Consider the following 22823-nt stretch of genomic DNA (forward strand, 5'->3'; position numbering starts at 1 on the left):
TATGTGGATTCTATCTTCTACTTGTCATATTTTTTTTTGTATGTGGATTTTATTTTTTATGATTTTAATATTTTAAAATAAATAAATTATTATATAATTTTCAAATATAAGTTGCAATGTTGCACAGTTGCTTAGAATTTCATTAATATATTATTTTTTATTTAGAATAACCAATGCATTTTGGCATGTATGATGCAAACTTTTAAGTAAGAAGGATATACATACATATTGATCAAGAAAGAAATAATTATATTTTTTTCAATACAATTTTATTGATTATATATTTTTAATGGCTCTCAAAATTATTTTTTATTCAATAATTAGTTTTAATCCTCAAACTGTTTGATAAAATTAAAGTCATTATGGTTAGCATATTACTAATTAAGCTTAGCAAATAAATTCTAAATTAATATGTTAAGCCTATCAAATTTTTTTTTAAAAAAAAAGTAAGTCTACTAATTCAAGCCATTAAGTTTTAATATAAATCGAAACCTATCATAACATATTATATCTTAACAATCCAACCTAATAGCCTATCAGAATATATTATATTTCAATAGTTCAACCCAATAACTTGATATGTTAATTAGCAATTCAAGAGGTAAATAAAAAAATAAGAGAAGAGTTAGAACACACAAAGCAAAGTGGCAATTTATTTGAGTTCGAAAAACTGTTTTCTCTTTCACTGTTGGCCACAAAGAATGAAAGAGACTCTTTTTATAGTTTCATTCAATCATATTTACAAACAACACCATTATTATTGTTAATGTGTATTTTTTTTATATATCCAATATCTTTTGAATTTTATTTATTCTTTTAGATGAGTGATAATTGAATTATATATAAAGTTCTCTTTAACTGTTTAGTGTCTCTCTATTTGGTCTCCTTTTAAAAATATTCTAACTCCGTCCCTATGGTGCAAAAGGCTCCTTTAAATGAGAGTGATCAAATTTGATTTCTACTATCCCATCCGACTTTCTAGTGAAATGAGTTTCTGTGGATTGGATGGAGTTTGCTGTTTCATGGAGCTTCTCATCATTAGTCACCCACTTTTTTGGCAAAAGTTTGGCGAGGTCCTGCTTTGGAATTCTTTTGGGGACAAAAGAATATTTAGGGACCTGAGTGGCATTTATGGAGAGGACCAAAGCATTATCAAAGTTGGTTTGGAGTCTGGAAAGATTGAATATATGGTCTTGAACCCTATAAATCATCTGGTAATGGAGTGTGGCAATTATGGCTGAGGGAACTTGTTGAACACTTGCTATTTGGATATGAACTTTCAATGCTGAGAGTAGGTTTGGTCATAAAGAGCCATAGTGTAGTTTCGGAATAGAGTCACAATGACTGTTCCGTGCTGAGAGTATTTGATCATGTACGGATTTTGATTAACATATAATTGAGGTGTCATCAAATTTTTAAAACGGAATTAAGAATTGGGATCCATCGATATATGAAATAAAAATATCACACTCAATAATTTTTGGTACGTATATTATGTTAGACATTTTTTTAAAATATAAAAACTAAATATGATATTATACAAATTAAAAAATAAAGATAAATAAAAGGCTCACCGGACTCAACAGTTTTAATTTCCCTCATGGCTGCTTCAGTTGACATCAATGGTTTATTAAAAAGCTGGGAAAAGCTGAATGGTATTGTGCCAACCAGAAAAAAAAAAGGGGAAAATTACAGGACAACAACGAAATTCACAAACTTTACATGAACATTAATTTGATGGAAATAACACCAAAGAAAGCTGAGAAAACAACACTTACCGTTCCAAAGCTTCTTCAAAACAGTCATTGTTAATGTTAAAATGATAGTTGGTCTGGTTGGAAGACACAGCGCCTTCTGTGTAGCCTCCATGCTGAATATCAGTGAAGTAAACCAAGCATATATAATTAAGGAAAAAATGTAATATTTTTGGGAAAATATAAGGACAAATATATGATTTTACTTTTAATTATATAAACTAATTAAATTTGAACTGATATTATGCTTTATTTATTTGTTTATTTTTCATCTTTATTCAATTAAAATTTTACATTTTATTTGTTATCTTTATTGCGTGATCAATATTTAAACAGCAAAAAAAAAAGAAAACAGTGATTTTTTATTTTGTTTTTTTTAAGATAATCAACAAAAATAGACTTGTGTGCATAAAAGATCTACCACGGTTAGAAACTCAAAAACATTATAATTTGAGTAACTAAACTCATATATAATGACATATAGAAGAGTATATTTGAGATGAACGGTACCTCGATTATGTACTGAGAATAACTATCCTCCCCAGGATATGTTTCACTAGCATAAGCCAGCAGCAGCGCGCGCACTACAAAAAATGAAACAAAAAAAAAAAGAAACATATGGAATAAGAAAAAGAATTGTTGAGTTGCTCAAATGAAATCATATTAGTCCCTCTTGTACCCAAAGAAATGCTCAACATCAAATGAAGTTGGACCCTGAAATTATAGCCAAAATCTTAATAAGACATCAAATTTCCAGTCAGAAAACGCTTTAGATATTTTACCAAACCCAGTCGACCCATGAGCGTCTAGCAGGTAAGGTTTATAGGATAGAAGTGACTACTTATCAGAAGAAAAATATATGTACGTACTGAGAAGATGAGCAAGGCCCTCGCAGCCATCCGGATCAGAGAAGTAGCCGATGCTGACACGCATACATGCAGCAGACTGCAACATCAAAGTCAGAAATTTTTGGATACATTACTTAAATTAAATTGGAACCAAAAAAAAGGACAAGACAGAAATTAATTTTTGGAATTTCCCTTGCCTTGTCGGTGTCGAGATCGCTTACGAGGAGCACTTGGAGGGAGTTTCCGAGGACGATCCTCCTGTACTGTCTCTTGTCTGTTCGAGGCTTTAGTATTTCTTCGTCGATTTCCGTAACATTAGCCATTTTCAAGTTCGGTCGAGAGAGGAAAGATCAATTTGCTTGTTTTTTTATCTTTTGCGGCTTGAAATTTATTTAAGGAGAAAGATTAGATTTTCAATATATTGAGAAGGGTAATTTCATCTTTATCATACAATAAAGCCTATCACAGTTCACCAATATTAGAGGGTGATATTACATTTCCTAAAGCTCTATTAAAATATCTTACAACACTTATTAGAAATTATTTTCTTTTGGATACACTAACATAATATTTCCCATACTTTCATTATTGTAGACAAACGAATTTGACCTGTAATACTATTTCTTGCTGCAGCTTTTCTTTTCACTTTACCTAAAGGGGCACCACCATTTTCTCTTCCGCATAAAGGCCAAGTTTCTTTATCTGAGTCGTTTATCTTGGGTCCCAGCACTATTCCAGATGTATATCCTGCATGTTCGTGTCTTCTCTTTCTCAATAAAATGTCTGATTACTATGTTGTTTTATCCCTTTTCACTTTTCAACATTTTCTTTTAAATTAACATGTGACTTAGCCTTTTATCCTTAATTCTTGACTTTTTTTTTCTAATTTATTAATGCATGATTGCTATGTTTTGCATTATTGATGCACTCTTTCTAATTTGCTTAGCCTTATCCCTTTATCCTTTGCCTTGTTTGTTTTGTCCTTATTTGTCCTTTTAAGGCCATAGCTTTGAGATAAGTTGTCCCTACTCACTAATTGCTCCACGGAGGTATCAGTTGTGCCTCCGAAACTCCAAAATTAGTCTGATTCACTACAAAATATATAACTATTTTGATGAAAATTTGTCAAAAAAACCTTAATTTCTGTCAAAAATTAACTACTGATAGAATTGTTGATGGTTAAATTTTGTCGAAAATACATTAATAGGTAAACTATTCCATTGTAAAAAGTAATGAAACTCAAATTTGTTGGAAATTTTTTACAATATTTCATCATTAAAAAGGTAAAATGGCAGTCCATTTATTGACTTACTTTTGGCACTGTTCTGTTGGAGTATTTCATCAATGATTTGACATATTCCGTTGGTAATCCATCAACAATTCCACCAGATGTTGGTTAGAAAATCAATCGAAAAAATTTGTGGTTATTCAGTCGGTACTTTATAGGTGATAAAAGGATATTTTGATAATTCTACAAAATATGTATGTATGCAAACTTATGTATTATACAATTATCAGATATTTAGACAATATTATTATAGAATTTAAAATAATTAAAAATAAATATTATTATACAATTAAAAATATTAAAACATACAAAAATATATTAATTTATATTCAAAGTATACAATGTTTCAATGTTTTAAAAATAATGAAAATATACATAAAAGAAGTCCAATGCCTCACAACGTGTTGTCGTCACCTCTTGCAAACTCTCCCTCGAATTGCAAGTGCTCGCTTGTTGTGGTGGAGGAACTGAATCTGCTTCATCTGTTCCATGAAGGTCTAAACTGTCTTCGCCGTCGCACTGTTCTTCTTTATTTTCCATGGCATCTTGAGAACATTCTCATTATTGTTGTTCAATGTGTCGCGAATGTCAAGAATGTTCTCTTATAGATGCTACACCTTTTATTGGAGAGGATCAGGATGAGCAACAGTCACCACCGAAACTCCACATGCAAGCTCTGATGTCGGTACAAGTAAAGACCCACCAGGCATTCTAATCCCAAAGCCATACACATGATAAAAAAATGGCTGAAAATTAATTGGAAAATATTAAAAAATGGCTGCAAATTATATCATCTGTGGATAATCTGACATATTGCTTTGGACAAAAGATTTTCAATTGAATAAATTTTTTTAAAGTAATTATTGCTTTTTTTATATGATTTTAGACTATTTGATGATTAAAACTTTTCTTTGTGTGACGTGCTAAAATACTAATAATTTAGTTTTAGCCTTAGATTGATAAAGATGAATTTGTCTTACCCAACTTTATCCTAATAATTTATAGGTGACAGTTTATTTTGACAGGTAACTTGACGTTAATTTATGTCCATAATATGAACTTTATATGGTGAATTATATTTGAATGATAAATGATGGATGCTCTTAAATATGGAATGGACAGGTGGAATTAATTATGAAATGAAATAGGATAATCTCTCATTATATAGTTTAATATCACATGTATAAAAAAAAAAAAAGATTGATGGTTTTACTTTAAGTTAGTTAAGAAAAAAAGTTGCAAATTTAGATTTAGTTAGATATTACTTTTAGGTTAAGAACTTAAGTTTGAATTCCTTCCTCCCCTTATTCCTTAAAGTTCCTTTAATATACAACCTAAAAAAGATGCTAGATGCCTTTCAGTGTATTTTCTTCTGAAAATCTATAACATGCGTTATCCATCTTTTTTGCCAATAGTATTTTTCTTTTTGAAAAAAAAGAAGAAGCACAGATTAGTCTGATAATATATATAAATATTTCTTGAAATTTTAAAATCTTTTTTCATTCTTTTAATGTCCTCAAATTTTGGATTGAAAATTATTTTAGAGTACGATGACAACCACTAGTACATACACTATGATATTGCTTTTGATTACACAATATTAATTCCTATCATATTTGGATCTGTAACAAAATACTAAAACTTAAGCAGGTTCTCTTTTTTTTTAAAGAGTTACTGTCAGACAAGTTTCATTAATCCCTTCTTCACTTCTTCTCTCTCAGTACGGCATACTGACAGGATATACTTGCAGACAGATATATTAAAACTTAAGGCTGCTGCAAAAGCAAACCTGTTGGCAAAGCATCTTATCCTGTTTGCTTTAGCATAAAGCAACTGCCAGATGCCGATGATCTCCTCTAAATTCGACACACAACTTCGCGTAAGGAATATATAGACTGGACTGGATGGCTGCCTTATCACAGAATCTAAAACTTTTTGGATGTAAAAGACAATGGAAAACGAACCCTTCTTTTGAATTCTCTAACTATTATCCTATTCAAGCATGAAATTCCCATGATCTATCAATTTTATATTAGACTTAAAAAAAAAAAAAACTTTTCTTGCTTATTTATTTAATAAAGAGTTTTATTTTCAGTTGTCAATTTATATGAATAGATCATTGTAGTGATGGGAAGCAATATCATTTAAAAGATGAATTTATTTTCACCATCTTTTAAATCCATTAGTAAAAAATGAAAAATTGAGTTTTTAACTAATGTCGTTGATGAAAATAAAACATTGGGTAAAGGATATGGACTAATAATGAAATTTTATTTACAGTGTATAATAGAAATCATGATTGACAAAAGTAAAAAAGAAATATTTGGTAGCAAATTGTTGATGAACAAAAACATCAATTGACGCAACGAGTTAGCATAAAAACAAAAACTAGTACTCGACAAAGCTTTTAAAATTGATAATCAAATTTCAAACACAAAAACTTACACTCAAAATTTGAAAATAAATATAATATCATTTAATAATTCAAAAAAAAATAAATTAAGTATAAAAACTAAAACTAAGAATGCTATTTATAATAACCTAATCTTACTTGACTTAAATTTGAAATACAAGTAAAATAAATTAAAATAAAAAAGTATGTTACCTTAGACTTTCTTAAAGTACAAGAAAAGTAAATTCCTAAACCTATATTTACTTATCATCCAAGTAAAACAAAATAAAACAAAAACTCTAAATATTAAATACTAAATAAAAAATATTAAATGTTAAAATTACTTATCTACATCATCAATGCAAAACTATTTTCATTTTAGGACGATCAATTTGGCTTCAACTTTCCTTTTTTTTAAAAAAGGCTTATTTTATTCATCCAAAGAAAGGAGTCCTGCTGCAAAACAAACAAGCTGCTAGGAAAAATCAAAGGAAAGGAACAACCGAAGTTTACAAAACACAGAACATTGAACCGAAACAGAATGTTGCAAAAGGTGGCAAAGAGCTGATATTGCAAAATAGTGGCAAATTGGATGTAGGACAATGGACTTCCCCTTGAGATCATCATAGCCCATTGAACCAAGTACCAACTGATCTGTTTATCTGGGACAGTTGCAAAATAGCAGACCACACTTGATGAGAAAAAGGACAGGAGAAGAATTTATGTTCTCTGCATTCTGAACTCTGGAGCCTAACCACTGAAAAAACGACTTGTATCAGAGATTGAACACTGTTTCAGGAGCTAATTCTCTGTAGAGAATAGGTAATCTGTCCAGAATTGTCATCCAAGCAATGAGAGTGTCTTGTAATATGGTATGGAAACCGGATAATTTTGTGCGAAGTCACCTTTGACAGTGTGTGCCTAATCTCCTCCCAAGAATTAACTAGCAATTGTAAAAGTGCCAAAAGCAGTGCTTGCCTAATTAGCTATCCAAAAAAAAAAAAAAATCCAAAGTAACAATTTGAAAGCTATTAGATTAATGAATGAAAGGAAATAAATCAATAAGAATGTAGGCAAGATTTTTGTACTTTATTGTGAGAAATTTTCTCCTGGTTCTTCCGTGTACGGAGGCAGTACATTCGGTTGATACCAACGATACCAATATATATCTTTGCTGGAATGCCTGTTTATTGCATCTTCGATTCCTTGGATTGTGGTAGTACTTTTCTTCGTATCTTTCTGAACAAGTTGGAATGCCTTTAAAACCAATTAATTAGAATGAGACAATGAGAAGAAGTGTGTTAATTCTAATGTTAGTAATCAATAAGAAAAATTAAATACGTACAAATAATGAACTAGCCTTTCTATAATTAGAATGTACTCAAAGCTGTCATGTTTTTAATTATTTAATAAATAAAGGAAAAAAAAAATTAGCTATAGGGTAAAAAGTGTGGATGGATACCTCTGTTTTGGCGTGAACACAAAGATTTGAATCAACTGTAAAAGTTGAAGCCATCTTGGGACATTCTTCTATTGTTAAGGACCGTAAGGATTGGAATATAAAATGATAACCCTCAGGGGTGGAGCTCAAGATGCTTGGCAAATTCCCAAGGAATAGTACTTCTAAGTGAGGGAGGACCATCTTCTTCTCCTTCCCATCTTTGGTGCTTGCTTCACCTTCATGTCCAAATAAATGCTCCAATTCAAAGGCCTCTTGAATTATGAGATATCTGAGTTTTGAAAGATAACCAACAAAACTAGCAGGAAATAGGCGTTTCAAGTTTTTGCACTTTCCAATTTGCAACCTGATCAGATTGGGGAAACATACTTCGAGATGAACTTGTGATGATGAAATTTGATCCTCGGTAATGATTTGCTGCAGTGCTTCGCATTCCCAAATCTTCAGATATTTCAGGTGCAACAAATTCTGAGCAATCGTAGGTGAAAAAACATGTCTCAGTCTCCTGCAACCGATGACCTTCAATTTAATAAGATTTCCAAGGGTTACATACTGGAGAGGATCCTTCCATATAATGCACAATTCAGGTAGAGTCTCCAATCGCAGTACCCTTAAACTTGAATGAGTATGTCCACCTTGAGCCTGACACGTCCTCTCATGATTCCGAGCAGAAAAGTATTCCAAATTTGGTGACTCTTGTCCCAAATCAGGGACAATAGTGGCACACTGCTGGTTCTTATTTCTGATATTAAAGAGGCAAAACTCCTGTGAATACATAATAAACCCAGTATCATTATATATGTATTCCTACCAAAATAAAAATCTTTAGGCTAATGTCTATGAATTTTGTTTTGAAACCTGTACAACAATTCTAATGTCTATGATCAAAATGAGCAAACTATTCTGATCTCCTTAGATAGGCTTTGGCTATTATCATCATCAACAATAATAAAAAAAAAAACAATAAAGAATTAGAAGAATGCCTATTGGATACCTTCGTTTGGGCATGCATCGAAGATTCTGAATCAACAAGAAAACTTGTAGCGATCTTCAAACATTCTTTTACTTCCAAGTATTCCAACGTTGGGAGCACAAAATGATAACACTCCGGTATGAACCTTGTGAGGCTAGGTAGCCTTTTAAGGAATAACCGTTTCAGTTGAGGAAGTAACATCTCTTTCTCATCTTTGAGGTCTGTCTCATCTTCATGTCCAAATATTTGCTCTAATTTACAAGCTCCTTCTACTTTGAACTCTTCGAGTTTGAGAAGGCAATGAGCAACAATAATAGGGAAGAGAGTTTTCAAGCTGTTGCAACCTATGATCCATATTTTTCTTAAATTAGGGAAGCTTGTAGGTTGAAGAGGAACATTTGATGTCGATGTTGAACTTTGGCCCTCATAAATTATTTGCTCTAATGCCTGACATCCCTTCACACACAGGAAGCTCAAATTTGATAAATGTTGGGCGAGCATAGGTGGAAAAACGTATCTCAAGCTCTTGCAGTCAATCAACATCAAAATTGTGAGATTTTGAAGGCTTGCTAATTCAGTGGGACCTTTCCATATAACCTGTAACTCAGATAAGTCCTCTAAGTGTAGTGCCTTTAGATTGAGAAGGAGGTATCCACCTTGAAGTTGAAATATCTCTTGACAATTCCCAATAGTCAAATATTCTGAATCGTATGACCTCTGTCTCAATTGGGGGCCATCTCTATTGTACAATTGGCTATTATTCCCAACCTTAAAGAGGCTCAGCTCCTGTAAAAACATGCTTTAATTAGATTAGATTGTGAATGCGGAATGTAAATACATACTTCTTTTTTGGTCTAAGAAGTAAATACTAGACCAGAATTCAAGATCTCTACCAAAAGCTCATATGTAGCACTTAAGCAAGGGTTTCTTTCATGTCTTCCTTCAAAAATGAATTTCCTAACTCAATTTGATGGCTTGAATTTGATAAGCATAGAAATTTTGAGATTATATATATATATATATTGAAAGTTGTATGGATCAATAAAACCGAAGTGATTAGAGTAAGAATGGTTTGAGATCATTATGATTTAAAATAGAAAGAGCTTAATTTTGAACTTTAACTAAATAATTAAGATGCATCAAGTCATCTTCGAAGATCTCTGCAGAAAGTAGATTGCAAGCTTGATATTCAGAATGAGGTAAACCATTCAGTGAGAAGGAAGTACCTTTAGTTGAGCTAACATCGTAGCTGGTAGTTGACCAGTAAAATGAGTCAGTTGGGGACACCTATACACTTTCAACTTTTCCAAAGATGGCAATGTAATAAAACAGTTTTCCGGACAGAAACTCTTCAAATGCATCAAATTTTGAAGCACTAATGATTTCAACTGTGAGAGCACAATATCCTTTTCATCCTTCTCCTTTGCAGTGCTGAATATTTGTTGTAATTGAGAGGAATCAATTATGCAAAGGCTTTTCAACTGTGGAAGGCCTTCGGCCATTGACATCGGGAAGACATATTCCAATTTAGAACAATCAATTATCCTGATCGTTGTTAATTTTGGCAAATGCGAAGGACGCAAAAAAGAGTTCGGTGATATTTCATCATCATCTTCGAATTCAGCGAAGATTTGCTTCAGTTCAGGGCAATGGAGTATCTCCAGTTCTTCAAGCTCACTCAAACCTTGAGCAAGGGATGGCGAGAACAAAGATGTCAATCTGTTGCAATGTTGTACTCGTACGACCTTTAGACTTCGGAGCCCTACATGATTAGTCGGTCCTTTCCATATGCACCATAATTCTGGTAATAACTCTAACTCCAAGTATATCAAATTTGAGAGCAATGGTGGCTCATTTTCTTGGTTGGCATGAAGAAGCTTATCCATTTCAAATACCACTTGCAACTGACCACAATCTTTAATTGTCACCTCTCTTAGATTTTGTACCCCTGGAACTGCAGAGATCATGTCCATGCAACTTCTTATTGTGAGCTCTTCTAAGTTTTGCAGAAACTGTTTAGGAGGCGGACCACTGCATAACTGTTTCAAAGAAACCATATTACTCATGGTCAACATCACCAAATTAGAGAATGCAGGGGTAGGCACTTGGTGCTGAGTCGTATCGATCAGACATTGGATATCCTTGCAATCTTGAAGTTCAAGAAAAGTTAATTTCTGGAGCCCTCGTCGATCCAGTCTTGGAACGAGATTCTTGTAACCTGTTATGCTATCCAGAGAAAGATCTTCCACACTGAGAAGCAACTTATTAAATGCATTTAACGAGGATTCCTTGATTTTCAAGGTTTTAGAGGTGGGATAATGATCGCGTTGCCATTTATTTACCACTATCGCGTACCTCTCTAAGTTTGGGAACACAAAGTACTTTGACAGGAATTTAGAACGAATGCACAATGTGAGTGCACTTAAATGGGGCAATTGATATAGCTCTGATAGGCTGGCATTGCTTCCCTCAGCACTTTTCTCTTCAATTGTCCATTGTTCAAAGCTAGGATAATCAATGTATAGCTCCTCTAGGGACACCAATCTAGAAAATACAAAATAATCAAAGCAGTCAGATCAGTATGGCCCACTGTAATAGCATTTTAAGCTAACAGTAAGAGCCTGCAGGGGACAAGTTGGGGACTACCAAACTTTAAAATTTTCTTGTTTCTGGCCAAAAAGAACAATAGAAAGATATAGATATCATGCACATTGTAACTCTCTGACTTTTGTTTGTTCTGTTTTTTCAAACTTGTATGGGAGATAGCTTTATGTATATAAATTCTTATTGATTCACCATATTAATACTATATATAGTTTTCTTTTTACAAGAGGAAGCACTACAATTTAAACTTAAGATCTCCCCCGCAACCTCAACACACCCTGATACCATATGAATACCAAAGGCTTACCAGTTAGCATATTCAGAAATCTATTAACCGTCTCTGATAGTTTTAAAAAGATAAATAAGAGGTAGCATTAGAAATTGTAGGTTGACTGAAAACCAAAGTAATAGATTAAATAGTAGGAAAAGGAAAAAGGGAAAATAAACATTTCAAAGATATCAAATGATACCTTGGGAGCAAGTTAAGGGGAATCCTCTGAAGCATTGCGCATGCTGAAAGATCCAGCAATCTAAGCGCAGTCAATTCCCTGAGCTCAATCGGTAACTCGTAAATATGAGAACCGCGAAGGTCTAGAATCTCAAGGTTCTTCAATTTCGCCAATGATGAAACGTTTTCGAGTTTGCACTTTTCCAAGCGCAGAGTTCTAAGATTTGTCAACACTTGAAGTCCTTCAAGTGACAACAGAACACTTTCCAGGGTTAAAACTTTGAGGGCTTTCATTCCTTCAAAAAAAGCACTTGAAACTTTGGTTGAACCATCTCCGCTGAGTAACAGGGTTTCAAGCTTTGGGCATTCCAGTCCATCAGGAAGCCTCTCTATTTTGTTGTTGATCAAGGAGATTGCTGTGAAACATTCGAAACTTTCACTCCTAGGCCACTCCTTCAACCCACGGCCGGCTTTTACCATGAACACTTTCTCTCCTTTTGACATTATCCAGTGAGCAAAATCACGAACCACATCATGCATTTTCACACATTTAGGTTTACCACTATCCAACAACAAACCTGAGCTTTGGAGGTCTTCTAGCTTTGCACGCATCTCCGTCCTTGCATCATCAATTGAGCTAGCAACATGAAACAATCCTTGCCCAAATCCAAATCTGGTCAAATCTTCAATGCTAATATCATAATCTTCCGGGAAAAGGGAACACAATAAGAAACATGACTGGATGTTTTCTCCCTTCAAAAAATCATAACTAATCTTGAGACGTCTATAAATGTCTTCATAGAAATCAGGATTGTCAGAGTGGCGGCAGTCTTTGAGTCGCTTATTGGCCACTGTCCATGCATCAAGAGTTTTATGTTTTAGGGCCCTTCCTATGGTTACAATTGCAAGAGGCAAACCCCTGCATTCTCTGGCAACTTCCCTTGCTACATCATGCAAGCAGGTACCTTCAGAGTCTTTTGTTAGACCTGCATTTTTTTGGAACAATTCCCATGCTTCATCCTCTTCTAAAACTTCAAGGTCAATCATCCTCTGGCAACTCATATAAGAGCATACTTGTCGAAGACGCGTTGTCAAAAGAATTTTACAACCCGTGTGATGTTCACCGACGGGAATCCCAATACCTGTCAAGTCAATGTACTCCCAAAGATCATCAACAATTATCAGAATTTTCTCCACATGTTTCAATCCCCGCCATAATTGCTGTGCTTTCCCATGTTCGCTTTTCTTATCAAACTCTAAATCCAAGCGATCTGCTATCTCATCTTGAATTTTGTCAATGTTTGGATTTTGGGACACGGTAGTCATCACAACTTTATCGAAAAGCTTCACTTCTTCAGCTTTCTTTCCCACTTGTTTGACCAACGTCGTCTTGCCCACCCCTCCCATCCCATGCACTCCAATCACATTCACAGTATCATTCTTCAGCACCTCCCAAATCTGATTTAAAACAGATTTTGAAGATTTAGAAGGCATGAAATCCTTAGATGAGAGAAACTCTATGTTGGGAAGAGTAGCGCGATGGCCTATGCGACTGGGATCAAATTTTGAAGTAGTCTCTACAAGTTTAGCCATCCGAAGCGTCTTCTCTGCTATTTTCTTACTTAGCCTGTAACGACAGCTCCAATTAGGACACCAAGTGAGACATGTCTTATTTTCCTGTATCTCATTTTCTAGATTTTCTACTTCTTTCTGAACTTTATCCGCCTCTTGTAGCCAGTCCGTAACATCCTGCTCAATATCTAGAATTTTCCTCTTGGCCTCGTTAACATAATTTTGCAGCCGAGCTTGTGCCGATGAAAATTTTTGTTTCTGTTCCTTGAATTCTTCAACAACGCTTTGAAAACAAAACACGTGACGAAGATTACTTAATGCTGGGCTCACCACGTATTGCTCCACCAGGTTTTCCGCCACACCAGTAGCAACGGATGTAACTAATTCAGTAGCCATTAATTCTTCGATGATATATCTGAGCTGCACAACATTAATTAATTCTTCTTAGTAAAATTTTTCAGAGAGAAAGAGAGAGCGGCAAGAATCAAAGAAGAAATTGTGACAAGTTTGTCAAGTTACCTGGTTTCTGGGGGGAATTGAAGCAAGACCGAAAAGGATTCAGTCCCTAAAACAGCTGCACAAAATTAAGAAAGCCACAATTGTGTGAGGACAGATATTCGTATAGTTGATGACAGATTACGACAATAGACGCAGTTTCAAAGCAATTAGAGATTTCTAGCTTTTTGGGCTTCCTGAGTATTTCCCTATGAGCAAATTGAACACATTACGAAAAGGGGGTCGGGTCGAACTTTTGGTTCTACTTAGAACAGTAGCTGCGGAATCCTACATATGAATTATGATAAGTTTGTCCAAAACGTAAGCACTTCGATCATTGGATGACGTGTGTGGACAAAACCATAAAGCTGGTACAATAATGGAGGTGGACAATTCCACTTTAGTGGAAAAAACCTTTTCTAAAAACCGAACATGTGTCATGGCAAACTAATGGCTAATAATCTAACTTGAAAGATTGCTGTATGTTCAATTCACGAGTTGTTTTCTTTTTCTCTATTATTCTCTAATTATGTTTTTCCCTCACTTTTTAAACTATAATTTTTTTTCCTCCTAATACTACTAAATTCAAACAAATTGAATACTATCAATTCAGGTTTATTTAACATTTGTTATTCTTCTGTAGTAATTTAAAATCTAAGATTCAAATCCTCCCTTAATTCCTTTTGAAACTTCTTCGTACATATTGAAAAAATAAAAGGACCAAGAAAAATACTATTTTGGTTATCCACAAGAAGAATATATGTAATATTAAATAAAAATAAAAAAAAATACTCTTTCCGTTCAATATTGAATATTATTCATGTTTTGGCTTATATAAAGATTAAAAGAAATGTTCTGACTTTACTTTTTTTTTTAAAAAAATGATGATATTGATAAACTACAATTTTTAATGTTAAAAAGTAAAAGAAAAATATTAAAAATTAATGTGGAATATAGGAAAAAAAAGAGTTATAGTTGTTAAAAAAACAAGAAAGTGGACAAAATTATGAAACAAATAAAAAAAGATGAACGGGGGGAATAATAATTACTTATTACTATCTCTGTTATTAGAAATAAAAAGTTGTGTATTTTATAGTAAACAATTGTAAGCACTATTCATTATACATAATAATAACGAGTATGCATTTAGTATATTAGCATAAGATAGCATAACTTTTGAGATGTTAATATAGAGCACATATATTTCATAAAGAAACAATTAATTTTTCTATTTATTTATTTTTAATCGTCAAAATACTAAGTATGTCCAATGATTTATGTTGATCATATTTCTTGTTTGAATAATTATTTGAATATCATGTTTTTATTGAAGAAATATTTACACTAATTCTTTATTATGGAGTGACAAACATGTATGTATACTATTGAATCAAATACTCAAATATATATTGAAATATAACATATCATATTCAGGCGTGATTATAAATTTAGCAATTGATGGTATAAGATGTTATTATCTTTCCCTTAGGATTGCACCATTTCTCACGCTCATCATAAAGCGAATTAATGCACCGATTAGCTGGCCACCCACCATGACAATCTACCATTAGGATTACATATATGATCTTCCACCATCTACTATCAATTCAATTCTATTTTTTGACTCATTGCATATTGCTTAATGTCATAAGCCAACCTTGTATCGAACTATGATAGCGTAGAGTTATTTAAGAGATTGAGTCTTTTGTACTTGTAAGGGAAATGTCCCTATTTCAAACATTGTAATGGTTGGTGGTGACATCTCTAAAAGTACTTGTTAAGTTTTTAGGGGGAAAGACCCTTAGAAAAGGAATGTTTTCATTTCAAGCGTTGTAATGTCTATTGGTAGAATACGTGTAAAATCTCATAAACTCTTTATAAGGGGTGAGCAGTCGGCGGATTGTTGGGCTGCCTCACTGGTAAAGGTGTGTTTATAGTAATCCATCTAGGACTAGCCCTATAGCTAGACGATGGTGTGTCTTTGTCCCTTTGTAACTATTTTCACATTAATAAAATAGTTTTTCTTTTTATGACTTAGTGGTTGCATAAATGGCATTCAGTATGCCCTATGATTTGGATGCATATTTTCTTAAGCTGATTTGTTGCTATCATTAATGTTTGATCAAATATAACTGAGTTCGGCTTACTTGCGTGGAAGTGTCTACTCAAGTGCTGGACGGACTATCTCATACTTAAGTGAACGAGAATAGTTCGTGACAGTTGCTATAAGAGCACGGGGTGAAACGTGCTAATCTAAAGAGTAAAAATGGTGACCATGCGGAGTGCACTAGAGGACCATCAGATGATTAATGAGCTAGAGGTTGTAGTGGCCATAGTAAAAGCTCAGATGGTTCTGCGCGAACGAATAGATGAAATTAAGACAGTCCAGCGAAAACTATTTGAGATGATCAATACCTTGAGTGATGAGTCCAAGGATGCATTGAGCACTCTCCAAGGTGAGATTGGAGAATTGAAAGCTTAGCTAAATCTTTTGGTTATTGCTACAAGTAATGCTAGTGAAAGTTCAAGAGATAGAGTTAAAAGGGACAAAGTGCCGAAACCCAAATAATATGAAGGGGTTAAAGATGCTAAGGAGTTGGAGAACTTTCTTTTTGATATGGAGTAATATTTTCAAGCTGTGTGCATGAAGTCAAAGGAGGACAAAGTGGCGATGACTTCAATGTATCTTGTTGGGGACATGAAGTTATGGTGGTGTTCCAAATTCATTGATGGTGAGTGTCAAATCAACACTTGGGCAGACCTAAAGTAGGAATTGAAGAGCTACTTTTTTCTTGAGAATGTTGAGTATATGATGTGATAAAAATTACAGGAATTGTCACAAACGGGATTAGTGTAGGAGTTCATAAGGAACTTTTTACTTTAATGTTAGATATCAAGGATATGACTAAAAACGATAAACTGTTCTATTTCCTTAAGGGTTTGAAACCATTAGCAAAGATGAAGTTATAGCGATAGAAGGTACAAGATGTGACTTCTGTGATGGCGATTGTCGAGCGTCTTATTGATTATAATGAAAACTCTAGCAAAAAAAAAAAAGACCCATTATCCAAGACCAGTAACTCTAGATCAAACAGTAAAATTTTTCAAAGTGAGCAAACTTTCGAGTGAAGGAGGTGATAAAAGACCACCTGTTAGAGACTCACCCCAACCGAGAACAAACAAGTAATGGAACTTCAAGCCAAGACCTCCGATATCTTGCTTTTTAAGCAAAGAACCTCATCGAGTAGCTGACTATCCTTATTGAACAACTCTCAGTGAGATATGCATTACCAATGTCGAGACACCTCCACCCCACACCACAGTCAAAGAGGTTGAGGAAGAGCCAGCATGAATGGGTTCTATTCGTTTTTGCAGTGCCTTATAAGCACAACTAGAAAAGATAGAGAAGGAGCCCTAACGAGGTCTAATATATGTAGAGGTGTTGTTGAATGAGAAAAGTACTAAAGCCATGCTCAACATATGGGCCTCAAGCACGTTCATCACCTTAAGAGAGGCAAATAGATGCGGTCTTAAAGTTGATAAGGACTTTGGATAGATAAAAGCAGTTAACTTGCCAGCTTCAATTATCATAGGAAATGCCAAAGACGTAAAGATTAAGATTAGCTCTTAAGAAGGGAAATAAACTTGATTGTAGCCACTATAGATGACTTTGATTTTGTCTTGGACTTGGATTTTATGACTAAAGTACAAGCCATCCCTTTCCCTACTACAAGTTGTTTAATATTTTTTGGAGAATGACCATGTGTGGTACCGGCTACAATTCTACCTAAAAATGGAAAAAAGATGATATCAGCTATACAGTTTAAGAAATGGATCAAGAAAGGTGAGCCCTCCTACATGGCCATGCCCATCTGCAAAGGTGAAATAACAGAAATCCAATGCCCAAAGAAGTAAAACTGATTTTGGAAGAATTTCAAGATATGATGCCAGAACAACTAGCAAAGGTCTTACCGCCTCGATGAGGTGTCGATCATGAGATAGAATTAGTTCTCGGAGTCAAGTCACCTACAAAAGGGCCATACAATATGGCTCTTCAGAGTTAGTGGAGTTAAGAAAATAATTAGACGAGCTGATTCAAGCCGAATTTATCTGACCATCAAAAACACCTTTTGGAGCCTTAATAGTTTTTTAGACAAAAGTAAGATGGAAGTTTACAATTTTACGTGAATTACCGAGCTTTGAATAAAGTCACAATTAAGAATAAATATCCTATCCCTCTTATAGCAATCTCTTTGACCAGCTAAGTGGTAAAAAGTACTTCTCTAAATTAGATTTGAGATTGAGATACCATCAAGTAAGAGTGGTTATGGAGATGAGTTGAAAACCATCTACGTAACGCGGTATAATGCATTTGAATTTCTGCAATACCTTTTGGACTAACCAATTCTTCTGCTACCTTTTCCACACTGATGAATCAGGTGTTCCATGATTTTCTGGACAAGTTCGTGGTAATCTACTTAGATGATATTGTGGTGTATAGTTCGACCTTAGAAGAGCATCAACCACACTTACGGTAGGTCTTCCAAAGGCTACGCGATAACCAATTATATGTAAAAAAGGAGAAATATGCATTCGTGCAAACCCAAGTCCAGTTCCTTGGCCATATAATTGAACAAAGGCACATCCAAATGGACATGTGGAAAGCAAAGGCCATCAAAGAATGGGCCACCCTTAAGAACACAACTGAGCTTCGTTCTTTCTTAAGGCTAGCCAATTATTATCTAAGATTTGAGGAAGGATATTCAAGAAGGACAGTAACATTGACAGAATTGCTAAGAAATGGAGAAAAATAGAGTTGAATGCCGCAGTGCCAAGAAGCCTTCAAAGGTTTGAAGGACATGATAATGAGAGATTCTGTTTTATCACTCTCCGATATTGCAAAGCCTTTCGAGGTACAGATGGATGCATTAAACTTTACCTTTGGAGGAGTGTTGCTACAAGAAAGACACTAGGTTGCAATCGAAAGTCGAAAGTTGAATGAAGTTGAGAAGAGATACATGACACAAGAGAAAGAACTACTTACAACGATTCACTGTTTACGGGGCATGACGACACTACTTACTAGGATCACAATTCATGGTTACGATTGACAATACAGTTGTAAGTCATTTTTTCACACAGCCAAAACTTACAGCTAAGCAGGAGAGATGGCAAGAGTTCCTAGCCGAGTTTGATTTCTCTTTTGAGCATAAAGTTGGAAAACCAAATTGTGTGGCAGATGTCCTCATTATGAAGGTCGAATTTGCAATTCTAAGGGTGATCACCCTAATGACAGCCAGCAGAGTGACCACAGATATCTGTAATCTAATTTAGAAAAATTTGCATCAAGACCCCTAAGCAATGACCATTAGGAAGTTGGTGGAGAGTGGAAAGTTGAAATACTTTTGAGTGGAAAATCGACTCCTACTAACAAAGGGACTGAGCATATTTGTTTCAAGAGCAAGGGAGCTTAGGCAAAAATTAATGTGGGAATGTCACGACACTCTTTGGGCAAGGCATCTAAGTTGGTAGCAGATTGTTGCACTACTGAAACAGGGTTTCAACTAGCCTCATATGCGACAAAATGTGATAGATTATACGAAGACGTTCCTCATTTGCCTGTAGGACAAAGTAGATAAACAAAGACTGGTGGGAATGCTCAAACCTGTACCAGTGCCGATCAAGCCATGGGAAACCATTTTTTTAGACTTTATTGTAGGATTTCCTAAAGTGGGAGATATGATAATGATCCTGGTAGTGGTGGACCGATTTTTCAAGTACGCGACGTTCATTCTAGTGCAGAAGTTTGGCTTCGCAGAAGAAACAACTCTCACAGTTTTTAAACATGTGGTAAAATATTGGGGTGTTCCTAAGAGCATTATCAGTGAAAGAGATCCAAAGTTTACAAGCTTTTTCTAGAAAGAGCTGTTTAAGCTATTAGAGTCAAAACTTAATATATCTTTCAGTTATCACCCATAAACAGATGGTCAAACAAAACGCTTAAATGGGTTATTGGAAGAATACTTGTGACCCTTTGTACAGGTGAACCAGAAGAATTAGCCCAACCTACTAGATGTGGTTCAACTATGTTTCAACTCACAAAATAGCTGAACTACCAATAGAACCCCTTTCGAGGTCGTCACTAGACAACAACCTAGACTTTCTCATACCTCAGTGGAATCATACAACGAGAAGAGTCCACAGGCGTTCAACTTTGCTAAATAGTGGAAAGAAAACACTGAAATCCTAAGAGCTTATTTAGAGAAAGCCTTCAATTGCATGAAGAAGTGGGTAAATAAAGGTCGAAGGAAGCAACACTTTAAGGTGAGAAACCTAGTGTTGATGAAGTTGGTACCCGAACAACTTCGATTCCTAAAGAAGAGAGATCAAAGACTATTACAGAAGTATAAAGGTCTAGTACCGGTTGTAGCCAAAGTGGGGAGGACTTTTTATAGGATTGATCCACCCAAGTGGATGAAGATACACCCTGTGTTTCACATCAGCAATCTGAAGCCATTTCATGCAAATCTAGCAGATGCAAGTAAAAGCAAGCCATAAGAACTGCCATCAGCACCAAGCCACCATCACAGCACTGAATAGAGGAAATTTTGGCAAGGAAGATGACAACAATTAACCAACGACCGACATAGGAGTTCCTAATGAAATGGGAAGGTTTGGGGTCGGATGAGATCACTTGGGAGAAAGAAGCAGACCCTCGCACCTTTTAGTAAATGATTGAAGAATTCCAAGCTAAGCAGTCAATGAGGACATCGACAGATTGAGTGGAGGAGGATGTCATGACCTAACCTTGTATTGGACTATGATAGGGTAGAGTTATTTAAGAGACTAAGTCTTTTATACTTGTGAGGGAAATGTCCCTTTTTCAAACATTGTAATGGCTTGTGGTGACATCTCTAAAAATACTTGTTAAGTTTATAGGAAGAAAGACCCTTTAGGAAAGAAATATCCTTATTTCAAGCATTGTAATGTCTTTTAGTAGAATACGTGTAAAATCTCGTAAACTCTTTATAGGGGGTGAACAGTTGGCGGATTGTTAGGCTGCCTCACTGATAAATGTATGCTTATAGCAAATTATCTAGGGCTACTCCTATGGCCCGACAAGGGAGTGTCTTGGTCCCTTTGTAATTATTTTCATATTAATAAAATATTTTTCTTTTTATGACTTAGTGGTTGCATATATGGCATTCAGTATATCTTACGGTTTTAGTGCACATTCTCTTAGTCTGATTTATTGTTATTATTGATGTTTAATCAGATATAACCGAGTATCAACTGACTTGCGTGGAAACGTCCACTCAAATATTGCACGAACTATCACATACTTAAGCGAATGAGCGTAACTCGTGACACTTAGCTTAGATTGCTGTAATTAAACTTTATTTCCCTTTTTATATATAAAAAAAAGAATGTTATTATCTTTACATGGTTGATTACGCGTATTTATCTCAATTATAGCTACAATTTTTTTTTGGCATAACTTTTCATATGTTACAAAATATGTTTTCTTTTAACTAGTAGCTAAAAGGAATTATGCTACAATAAGTTATTACAAAACTATATTTGCAGCAAACTATACACCAAAACTAATACAAACACATCACCTTGTAGCAATTTATGTTTTGTTACCAAAAAAAGAAGAAAAAACCCCTTTTTACAATTTAAAAGGCTTTATGTTGCAACTAGCAATAAGTGTTACACTCTATGTACTTTTGGCAATCAAAATATTGCATTGAAATTGTTGAAAATGTTTTTTGCAACAGGTTTATTTGTAAGTAGCACCTCGCCTCGCAGCATCATGTAGGTAAGCATGCATGATGATGAACACGGTCGAAAGTTTGACATACTCCTGCGTTGCACACAGACGAGTCTCCAGTATTCCAAGGAAAGGGGAGTATAAATTCTTCCCAGCTTGTATTTCATAGGAATGTGTCTGTTGTTAAAATTAAGATTATGCCCTCAGTAGGAAAAAAAACAAAAAGAAAAGCTCTGGAGTTGGGTTTGGAGTAGTGATTGATGGGTGGGCTCCCCAGTCCCCATCTCTTGTCGTTTATCATTCATGAAGTGCCGCGATATAAGATTGTTGAGCAGCGGGATTGGGGTCCCAATGTTGACTTTGTTTTCTTTCTTTTGTTGGGATATTAATTAACTAACCCCACCTCTTTATAAAAGGACAAGGCATCGCTGTCCAGACTCCGGCCTCAGCTTTTATTGATTCTGACCTTGTTTGTCTCACTCAAAGTCCCCACAAAAAAAAGAAAAACGCATATAATAGGTGGACTACATGAATTTTATCTTATCTCAAAGATCCAACACTTGATTTTGAACATTAATTGTGAAAGGGAGGATATTATATGTGCTGCCCCACACTTTAATGAGATAAAACTTTAAATTGAAAATAGTAAAAGATGGGCCCACTATCTTTGTCCCTATATCTTGTGTAGCACCAAAGCCATAAGATTTTCTTTTTTTTTTTAAATTAAAAAATATTTTATTTATTGTGAATATATGTTTGAATATTTGAATATAGATTAAATTATATTAAGATTAGGATTTAAAGGGTTATATATTAGTCTATAATAAGTTTTTTATTTTATTTGTAAATATACACTTAAATAATTTTTTTTACTTAATTAATATGTTTTTTCATAATTATTTTTTAATTATATAATATATAATTGATATTATTAATTAGAGTTTAAATTACTATTTATAAAACCTTATATTTAGTCCCTTGGTCCAATACCTCACAATTCCACACTGTCCTCTTCTCTTCCATTTGTTTTTCTGGGAGCATCCTCTCTCCTGTTCACTACTTCTATTTTCCTTTGTATATCAATATTTTATTTGACTTGAATGAGTAATTCAATTCTTGAACACGTCTACATTTTGGACAAATAATCTCGATTATGGAAAGCATTAAATTAGGAGTGCATGGGGGAATGCACAAACTGTTGAACCTCAACTCTTTT

At 34.4% G+C, this 22823-nt stretch overlaps 2 protein-coding genes across 6 annotated transcripts in view; both read right to left on the bottom strand.

Moving 5' to 3' along the window:
* Nucleotides 1-3025, bottom strand: part of LOC18598944 (insulin-degrading enzyme-like 1, peroxisomal) — an 80274-nt gene extending 77249 nt beyond the window's left edge. For both annotated transcript variants that reach the window (XM_018120702.1, XM_018120701.1), the window contains exons 1-5: nt 2800-3025; nt 2624-2699; nt 2265-2338; nt 1779-1870; nt 1575-1648 (exon numbers count right to left, since the gene is read on the bottom strand). In XM_018120702.1, coding sequence (XP_017976191.1) covers nt 1575-1648; nt 1779-1870; nt 2265-2338; nt 2624-2699; nt 2800-2925 — 442 coding nt within the window. In that variant the 5' untranslated portion in view covers nt 2926-3025. The remainder of the gene's footprint in view (nt 1-1574; nt 1649-1778; nt 1871-2264; nt 2339-2623; nt 2700-2799) is intronic.
* Nucleotides 6701-14103, bottom strand: LOC18598948 (probable disease resistance protein At4g27220). 4 transcript variants are annotated; one of them, XM_018122010.1, is made up of 7 exons: nt 13858-14102; nt 11789-13758; nt 9941-11258; nt 8736-9500; nt 7745-8506; nt 7371-7551; nt 6701-7039 (listed from the first exon to the last, which is right to left on the bottom strand). In XM_018122010.1, the coding sequence occupies exons 2-6, from the start codon at nt 13732-13734 to the stop codon at nt 7372-7374; spliced, it is 4971 nt and encodes a 1656-aa protein (XP_017977499.1). In that variant the 5' UTR covers nt 13735-13758; nt 13858-14102; the 3' UTR covers nt 6701-7039; nt 7371. The 4 variants fall into 4 exon arrangements, with proteins under 4 accessions (XP_017977499.1, XP_017977498.1, XP_017977497.1 ...); XM_018122009.1 differs by having other exon boundaries at nt 6701-7225; XM_018122008.1 differs by having other exon boundaries at nt 6701-7268.

The sequence above is a fragment of the Theobroma cacao genome, chromosome 5 (genome assembly GCF_000208745.1).
Source record: "Theobroma cacao cultivar B97-61/B2 chromosome 5, Criollo_cocoa_genome_V2, whole genome shotgun sequence".
In the NCBI taxonomy this organism is placed as follows: Eukaryota; Viridiplantae; Streptophyta; class Magnoliopsida; order Malvales; family Malvaceae; genus Theobroma; species Theobroma cacao.

Bases quoted from the DNA above. Each gene is read 5' to 3' on its own strand.
- LOC18598948 (XM_018122010.1), bottom strand. From the start codon at position 13,734: ATGGCTACTGAATTAGTTACATCCGTTGCTACTGGTGTGGCGGAAAAC. The intron at 8,507-8,735 runs GTATCCAATAGG...ATGTATTCACAG, and splicing joins CGATGCATGCCCAAACGAAG to GAGTTTTGCCTCTTTAATAT. The intron at 7,552-7,744 runs GTATCCATCCAC...CATTCTAATTAA, and splicing joins GTGTTCACGCCAAAACAGAG to TTGGTTTTAAAGGCATTCCA.